The sequence below is a fragment of the Leptosomus discolor genome, chromosome 5 (assembly GCF_034619465.1).
Source record: "Leptosomus discolor isolate bLepDis1 chromosome 5, bLepDis1.hap2, whole genome shotgun sequence".
Classification (NCBI taxonomy): Eukaryota; Metazoa; Chordata; class Aves; order Leptosomiformes; family Leptosomidae; genus Leptosomus; species Leptosomus discolor.
In genome coordinates this window covers 59,023,902-59,033,677 of record NC_141395.1, presented here as the reverse complement: position 1 = coordinate 59,033,677, position 9,776 = coordinate 59,023,902, and the positions used below count along the sequence as shown (strand labels likewise).

Sequence of the window (9,776 nt, the reverse complement as noted above, 5' to 3'; positions counted from 1 at the left end):
GGTTTTATGATGTGGCAGCTTTTGACATTGGCTCTGACTCAACCACAGTTTTTGAGCGACTTGGACTATTTGTGTATTACACAGCTGGTTTTATGCTTTCTTTTAGCAAAAGAATTTTCCCCTAATCTGTGTATTATTAATACAATCCTCCAGTTTATTGTTACTAAAACCACTCTGAACTCTATTAAATGAAAATCACTTCAGTTTTCTAAACCATGCCAGTAACCTGCACACATACAATGAATCTTCTCTGAACACCTAAACTGCAGTGGAAAAAATAGAAAGATTGAAATCCCCAACACAAAAATTGGGGAGGTGAATACCTTGCCACCGTGACTGAAGAATGAAATCGTCACTTTGCTGGTTAAGTACAATTGGTTACACAGAGATTAGATGAGCAGCAGATCTCCCTTGAACATATGACCATCTCATAAAAAGAGAACATTTGAAAACAGAAACCATCAGCTGTACTGACAGTGCTTTAGGAATTAAAAGCCTCATTCTTGGCACTCTAACTCAAGACAAAATTCAGAATCCAGACATCAGAATTGTAAACCTAAAGAGTGTAAAACCAGAGAAGAGAATCCAGGGTTGTACTTGTCAAGAAAAAAAAAAAAACATTTTATTTTTGTAATTAATAAACACCTGAGAAAAATTTTCATTAGAACAACGTTCTTATTACTGCAGTGCTAGTGAGTCTGATACACACTTCCATCATGTGTGCAAAGAAGGCATTGGGATATCTGAAAAATTTAAAAGTTTCATCTTGAAAAAAGGAGCTTTGTCAGAATCGGATAGAAAACATAAGCCCTGCCTGAAACAAAAAAAATAAATCATGCTGGTCCACAAAATGGTTTTACTTTTAGCTTTATAACTATGTCTGTAAACAGAAATAGCTGGTGTTTTACATAATCTGATTACAAACCTCAGAGTTAAATATTTTTACTGCCAAGTGCAGCCACTTGTTCTCCTGTTTACCACTGTCACTTCAAAAGCCGCGCAAACCAGCAGTCTTTACACACACAGAGAAAAAAAAAGAGTTCTCTGTGCACTAAAAATTACTCGCTTGTTAATAATTTTTAAAACATACTCATTTGTTTAATAATTATTTTGATTCAGAGCGTTTCATGACAAGCTAACATATTATTAATTCACCTTACTGCTAAGCTGTATTGCACCGAAAATATTTAGATCTGTTTTGTATAGACCAGGGATAGTGAAGAAACAGATGGCCCATCGTAGTTCATCTGAAAAATGTTAAGACTTTTTGCAAACTCGTTTTAGCAAAGCTATTGCTAACTGATCCGTTTACCTTGAAGACTCTTCTTTATCACAAGAACACATAACTCACAAAAAGATAAAACAAGTGATGACTAAAAGTGTATTATCATATTGTACCATCAAGATATTTAACAATATATATAATGCAAAATATACTTTTTTATATATAGCTTAACACAGACTAAATAAAATCAGTATGCTAAGTAACGCAAACTCTGTTACTGAACACAGAGACGTGCATTAAATACTAGAGATTAAAAATGTATACAACTACAAGGAAAAAGGAGCAGCAGGTTTTAAATGTGCATATGCTGTCAAAACAGAACAGAATTCACACAGTCTGGGTAAAGACCCACTTCGACCCACACAAGTCCGCAGAAGTCATACATCCATCTTGTAAACATGAGCTATATGCATGCAACCAATAAACTTTAACTTCTTAAAGTTCATAAACCTTTTTAAGGCTCTCGAGATCTTCTGAAGAGTACTGATCATTCTGGTTTTCTGAAAGCAAGTCAAACAGTTGCCGAACCTGTTCTTTTTCATTTTTGCTAAGAAGGGCCAGTACCACCTGAAAAAACAGATTATTTTATAATTAGCACAGGCTTATTGAAAATCATAGTATTTGACAGAGATACAAAATCAGTGTATCGTTCCAAGATATGAAAGTTTCCTTTTGGTTTCTGTGCAACTTAAATACACTTTCACTCTACGTTCTTACCTTAAATCTTTCTGCTTTGCTCAAGTAGAAAAGGTGCCGATATACAAGGCCAGGATCTTTTCCAACTACGTAATATTCCAACGACTGGATAAAAATCAAAAAGATTTCTCCTTCAAGTTTGTTACTTAGCAGCACTGGCAAATTTTTGGGATCAGTAATTGTTAAAAGATCTGCACAAGCAGCTTTATCCCTATTGGTATTCACTGCATTTATAATCTGACCAAAGTCATAAGCATTAGATGGTTCAGAAATAAGCAGTTTCTCAGAGGTCTTCAGTGGCTCACTCTTTTCAACCGCTTTCTTAGAAGTAACATGACCAGCCACAACATCTTCTGATGTGGCAAACTGTCTCTCTTCCTGTTCACCAGATTCAGTCACCTTCACAAAGAAAATGGCAACAAATCATTTTAAAGTGGACATAAACATAACCTGAAGCTTCATAAACTGCACGCATATACCCATCAATAATGACACTAAGTTGAAGTAAGCATTTTACTCTTTGTAAAAGACAGGCACCTATGTTCTGTTATGTCCTACTTCCCCCCCCGATCAGTACCTCTCCAATTCACCTTCAAAGGTTTGTAGCCAAAAGTGCTGATTTTACACGTCCTTTCAGCGCTTGGCACTCCACTGTAGAAAGACAACTGAAGATGGCTGACAGAAAGCTAAGGAGGATGGTATGCATACAGTAAATGTGAAGCTGCAGGAGAGAAGCAGAACTGAAGCCAGGTCAGCAGATACCCATGGTTCATGGCACTGCTGGGCCTCCAGAATAGCACAGCTATGCGGCAGCTCTACCGGGTTGCTGTATGGAGTCTCGCTGTGGAAGAAGACAGCTCAGCGTGGTCTAACTGCCTGAACACCCACTTAACTTTGCCTGAGTCTGCAGCCTGTACTGAGTTTCATCAATCGAGTCACTGGAAAATTAACTAGGGGTTCAACTACATTTTATTTCAAGCTATCAAGAGTTTTGGAATTAGTATAAACTGACTAAGACTCATTGAATGGGGTCTCTTTGAAGGATGCCAAGTTTTTCGGAAAGTCTGTATCTGGATCGCGTAGCACAGGGGAGCTGGCTTAGTCATTTTCAGAAAATCCTGCATTGGGCTTACAGACATTTTGTCCTATGTTTCAACAATCCTCAGTATCAAGAAAGAAATCTTGACTGTCATTTATATAACTATAGCCTGATAAAAATGGAATAATAACAATAAATCACAGTATCTAATTTTTCTTACTTTACTTTGCAGTCTGTTTTCACGGAACTACCTTGTACTACAGCAGGCAAGACAGGGAAGGCTCTCTACGGGGGCAGCTGTAATTATGATAGCAAACACAAATGCTTCCTGCCCCACTCCTGGAAAAATTACCACTGCCAGTAATGTAGTTAGCTGGTCTCTGAACAATGCGGTCACTTCCCAAACCTCCTCTAAACACTCTCCAGGTCCCTTTGGCACAACTCAGAGCTTAACTAACACTATACCCGGCTTACAGCAGTTACATAAAATCCCATGAACTTGTGACAAGGTGAAGTGTTTCAATGAAACAGATTGTTTCTATATCAATAACTGCAGTTTCCATTTTACTACAATTTTTGAATGACATTATCAAATTACAGTATCACTGTACAGACTGGTAACTATGTATTCTAACTATACATTTTAAAATAAAATGGGGGAAAAAAAAAAAATTCTTGAAGGACCAGCAAAGCTACAATCCAAAAATATCAGATGACTGAGAAAATCCTTTCATCACCTAATTCTACCCAGAACTCTGCAAGGCTAACATTTTGACCTAGTACATAACATTACATCACATATTTCTTTTGTAAGATCCCACAGATTTTTTACCCATACTCTTGCTCTTTAAGGCAAGATTTCATTCTTCAGAGCAGGAACTTCACTACTAGCACAAGAGCAGCCAGCATGCCTGCTGACCGCGAACCCTTCCCAGCACAGCCCCAGCAGCTCCCTCAGTAGCACAGACTTCAAAGCAAAACTATTTGACAGCTGTGTTCTGTAAAACAGGTATTTCGAAGTCCAAGCTGGTTTGGTTTACAAGGAGCATTTCCTCAAGTTTAGTGCCATCTAAATGTACCGTTTCCATTTCTGCTGTGGGTCTGAATACACTTCAAAGCAGTCCAAGCTTTACTATAGAATGTAATGGATGCTGAACACATCATAGGCAAGAATCCTCCAATGTGCCCTCAAAACAACATGAAAAATAACATGAAAAATACAACACCCCCCCCGCCGCCGCCCCCCCCCCCCCCTCAATTTAGAGCTACGAAGTACAAAACAAAAGCTTTAATACTATCTCTTCAAATGTGTGGCTTCTGTACAGCCTGCTTTTAAAAATGAACAGGCATACCTCTTGTATGTTTATTTTCTTCCTTTGCTTCTGTTCACTGCCAGCTACAGCACTGCTGTCAGGGTTAAGCAGTCGGGTCACCTCCTCCAGCTCCTTTTTTGCTTCAATGACATTTGGATCTATTAGAAGTACTCTGTTGAAATCATCGACGCTGGCTTTGTAATTCTGTAAGTAGAAGGGAAAATAATTTTTTCATAAGCAATCCACTAGAAGAGTAAATTTGAACTACTATACTGTCCTATACAATTAAGACAAATAAAAATGCTAGGAACTTGGCATTAAGTAGACAAAGATAATCTAAATACAGACGGTGTAATTTCATTAGAGGGGAAAAAGGAAACTGAAGATGAGTCTGAGTTAGCAGTTTGTGACTAAATACTTCCGTATTAAATATGTAATATGAAATAATTTATTCTGAGACACATATTCTTTGTATCAGAGACTAGATATTGAAGACTGCTGCTTTTAAGCACAACTCTTACAGTGTAACACTTCATCAAGATTAATACGATGTGAGTCCATCGACAGTTCCCGTATTTGCTTTGCCAATAAAAGAAGAGTTAAAAATATGCCTAATCTTCCTGGGCTTCAATCCAATGGACCCTCTCTTACAGTTTGAGAAGGGAAATTTTTGGTAATACTTGAGAAGATTGGGATTATGTTATGAACTCTGGGATAAACAGGATTAGAAGGACAAACACAGCGACAGAGTGGCATTAGGACGCAGTTTCTCAATAATCAGTCTTGTAATTTGTTTGATGTTTTCATTTCAAATTTTGACGTTAGGAATTACGATTTTTTAGACTTAAATTTTCTGAAGAGACAAAGTTAACAGCATCAATTCTCAGGAAGGTTGGAAAATCACATAGAAAAAAAAAATCAGGACACCTTGAGGGCTGGAATATCAAAAATAAGGATGAAATGTATCAGCAAACTGTGAAAGACCAAACAGACAGTAAAAGATCAACATAATTTCTTTGTGTGAAGGACCTAGTATTTCTTCTGTTCCCAAGCACTATCATGACGTTACTATAAGTCATCCATATTATCATGAAAAAAACCCTGATGTACCAGCTGAGGTATTTCCTCAGCCATCTCAACTGTAACACAGGCACTAGTGTACAGGTCACTCATATTCTCTCTCCACCGCGGAGTATTTTATTCCAGCACTGATGACCAGTATTCAAGGTGCAGAGACACTGCTGCAAAACTGTAAGTGAACCGAAGTCTGCTATATCATGAAAGAAGAGTAAGAGAACTAGAATTATTTAGCCTTAGCAAATGAATACAGAAAGGGGGCAGATTGCTTTCATCAGAAAACAGCTACTAATTAAGCTGAACCATCTGAGTTACAGATGTGAAGATCCACAACTACAGAGAAATGAGATTCTGGAACAGACTTCTGAAAATTATCACAAGGGTCAGTGAACAACCATCCCTCCTGGATTTAAAACTGTAGCCTGCCAGACCTCTCAAGAGAAATCACACAAGATCACTGTACCCCAAGTAAGAGACCAGGCTATCAGCTGTAGAAGATGCAGTCTGGGGTCCTGTGTCCTATGCTACAGGCCTAATTCATCACACAAGCATCATTTTTTCCTGATCTTCCCTTAACCTACATCTCAGTAAATCTATTAAAAACCCCACAATTTACTACATTAAATTCCACTGCAGCTTTTGTGGTTAAATATCTGGATATTTATACACAAGTAACACTTCCCAGCTTAGTTAGGTCTTTGCCAAACTACATGCTTCCAGCTCTTAAAATTTCTCATTACAGAGTCATTTGTCAACCTCAAATCACTTTTGTTGCTTTCTCTGGTTTTACAGATTACTCGCATCCCTGGAATTAGTGATAATGAAGGCATTAAATCCAACCACAACAAAACATTTTGGGAGTCCCCAGCTCAGACTATTCTAAAGGAATCCATGAACGGTGTGTTTCAGGTTATGTCTTCATTAATCCAAAAATAGCATTTTTTCTAGGATACTGAAAAAAGCAGATTTCTCCAATTCTTTACATTCTTCACTAGTGTGTAATTCCCTTTGACTGGCAGAATCACTATATACCTTTGCTCATATTCATAGTAATTTTTTACCAACTTCAACAACATAAGGTTACAGATGATTAATACCAGGTAGCGTGGTACAGTTACATAAAAGATTTTACACAACATTAAGACTTTTCACCTTCTTTGAAAATTAATCAAAGCCAACTTTCAAAATTTCATAGCTATTGTAACAGAGAAACGAATTTATCACAAACAAAAGACCCCATGGTTCCTACGACTTGCATTTGGAATTTTAACATGGGATGAGAACAGCCTAGTATACTGCTAAGCACAAACAGGCTGTCCTCAGGTGATCTAAAGTTAACAAAAAATTACCTGATTGACTGTGAAGACATCAAACATATTGGAGGTCTGAGGTAAGCCCTCATTTGCAGACCACCTCCAGTTACAAAGAGCCACATGGGAGAAAGCACTTAAGATGCTGGAATAAAGACACTTGTAAAATCCAACACAAAGCAGATGATGATAGCTGCCGTCATGACCAAACAGAAGTGAGAGGCTGGTAATTCAATACCAGGTGAAGAGCTAACAGGTAGCGGAAGGATTGATGCGCAAGAATTATGAAGAAATGCAGAGGCTAATTAACGTCGCCGAAGAAGGGGAACCAACAGAGGGACGGAGAAAAGCAATGACATGGTTCAAGTGATGGAACACAAGATTTGCAGTCACATTCACGATGGATATGAGCAATATAAGTCTGCATTTATGATGATCACGTAAACGGATACTCAAAAACCTGTGTGTAAGATAAGCACAGTACAGACAACACCACCACTGTGTAGATGGAAAGGAAAAGGTTGAGTACTGACACTGTCCACAGAGTGAGAAAGCAGGTAAACTGACAAAGGGTCGTAATGTGTTTGGGGAAGGAGGAGAGAGAAACCCTGGTTTACTATGACAAGCACTCAAATATAAGCAGATGCTTTGTTTGGACAGATGAAGACGGAGAGGATCCATTTGTCATCAGCAAAGATACAACAGACACCTTGACAGAAAAAACAGACTGGGATACCTAGAAGAATATTAGAACGGAGTTGAAACTTGCTCAACCAATCGCCAGTCAAACCTCATTTATTCCAATGTTCTTCCATTTTCTCAAATTATTACAAGCTGACATGCAGATTTCGAAGTTGCAAAGATATTTATATAATACTTTATGTATGCCTAATAGATCTACAAAGTTATAAATCATCAGCACTGCATACTTTGCTTGTATTCACCCATCAACTGAAACTACCTGATTGCCTTTGAAGAGGATAAGTTTAGAAGTGCTTACGAATACCTGCCATCTTCTTTTTCCTCACCTGTAATCCTTTGTACGCTAGTGCTCTTCTATAAAAAGCTTTAATATTAGAATCTTCTATCTGAAGAACATGATCACAATCCTGCTTAGCCTCTTCATATTTATACAGTTTCAAGTAACAGAGAGCTCTGACACAGAAAAACAGAATACACTGCAATATAAGTAACTTCTACAGTGCTGTAGTGCCAACAGTATCTGACTCATAAATGCTAATTACAACACTTCACACAATTCAGTCTCAATGTGGAATTTTTCAAAGTACATCAAAACCAGCAAGTGTTAGTAACATCACTGGATGGATTTAGAAGAGGGACAATTTCTGCAATAAAACTCAAAACTCAAGGATGACTAATACTTGAAGTTAGGCAGATATGTAAGTATTTTAAAAGCAGAGCCTATGTTAGTATAATAGGATAGTACAGTAGTTGATACAGTATGGATTTTATACAGCCGTTCTGGGTAAAAAAGTACTCTAGATTAAACAAGCAATACTACTTTCTGCCTAATTATTACTTGGAAGTCTCCTATTCCAGTACTGGACTAACCAAATCCTTCTTAGTTTGTGAAAGCTGATAAGATTACAGCATAAAGAATTATGCTGCAGAATTAGGTCAACCTTTAAAACGATGCTGTTGTATGACCATATTCCAACTTTCATTTTCTCAAAATGTGTATCTTCTCTGAATTATTACTCTTCATATTTGAGATACTGCTACTGCACGTTAGTTGTTAATTAAAATCATACCAGTATTCTCAAAAAAAAATTGCAAAATGCTATGCTAGTTGTAACTTTTACTATTGCTTACTCTATTTATATAAAGATCTTAAGATATGTGCCAGTGACATTAATACTGGCTCCCCTTGGAAAATAATGCAGTTTAATAAAAAAATCAGTTTTGTTATAGAAACGCTCATCAAGCGGAAAAAAACCCTTTTTTTACAACAGTGACTGAAAAGATGCAAAATCTCTATTTGTAGTGAGAAATATAACTATTACCCCACAAAGCAGGGTTAGACTTTGGATCTTTACCTGTTCGTGTAGATCGTACATTCCTCAGTATTTAACTTCATGCATTCACTGTATTTATTTACAGCTTCTTCATATTTACCCTTTTTTACAAAATCATTCCCTTCATTTTTTAACATCTTGAACTTCTCCTCAGCTTTCTCACCTGCATTACAAAAGATCAGTGTTACATAAGAAGGTCAGTTCATTAAGGGTAGCTGAATAATCTACCCAGGCTAAGAATAAATGCCTGGCAATCTGCATCAGTCTGCACATTGCCATTTCTGTCCCAGCGCTCCCTGCTGCTCCAAGAAAGGCATAACCTACCACACCGACATTTGGCCCAACAGGCACCAGGGTAACTATTTTACTGAAAATAATGGGAACGCAAGAGACAGCTCTCTGCTTTCAGCTCCTTCTGTCTTCCCCTCTGTGTAGTGGAGAGGGACCACGTATCTCCACTGAGATATCAGTTTTATTTACAATACACAACAATTCTCTCTTGGAGATTTAATCAGCAGAGTTAAAGGTCTTCTACATCTCAACCATCACACCAAGGTGGCCATAATTTGATCTAATATTCTTTCTGCAACCATCTATCACAATTACTATGCTAAACTGACAATGACAAATCAGCCCATCATTAGGGATTAGTGATACATCAGTAATATTCTGTTAATAACTATTTATAAAAGATGCTTTGAGGAACCTGGAAAGACCTAACTACACTTTTTTTTAATTAATATTGTGCCTTCCATAATTGTCTTTCCTTCTAAACTCCACATCATTTGTTGCATATGCTTCTGGGTTGGACTGCAATTTTTAGCTATGTCTGCAGCGGAAAACCAACCTTGACTGCAGTTCCATGTCTCATTTGTGAGCAAACGATAATTAGTAACATAGCTCTAAGTAAATCATAATTGAAAAACGTACTTTTTCTACCTTGCTAAAGAACATGAGCCCCTTGCCAAACGTCAGGTTTTAAACACTGTACATAGCCAGGTAATTTTAACCAATAATTAA

The 9,776-nt window shown here is 37.4% G+C and overlaps 1 protein-coding gene across 3 annotated transcripts in view; it reads right to left on the bottom strand.

Annotated features, from left to right (window-relative positions):
* Positions 1-1,715: 1,715 nt before the first annotated feature.
* Positions 1,716-9,776, bottom strand: part of SPAG1 (sperm associated antigen 1) — a 38,479-nt gene continuing 30,418 nt past the window's right edge. For 2 of the 3 annotated variants that reach the window (XM_086465537.1, XM_086465536.1), the window contains exons 14-18: positions 8,778-8,919; positions 7,749-7,875; positions 4,373-4,537; positions 2,003-2,380; positions 1,716-1,852 (exon numbers count right to left, since the gene is read on the bottom strand). In XM_086465537.1, coding sequence (XP_086321663.1) covers positions 1,721-1,852; positions 2,003-2,380; positions 4,373-4,537; positions 7,749-7,875; positions 8,778-8,919 — 944 coding nt within the window. In that variant the 3' untranslated portion in view covers positions 1,716-1,720. The remainder of the gene's footprint in view (positions 1,853-2,002; positions 2,381-4,372; positions 4,538-7,748; positions 7,876-8,777; positions 8,920-9,776) is intronic. The other variant, XM_086465539.1, reaches the window with a different exon arrangement.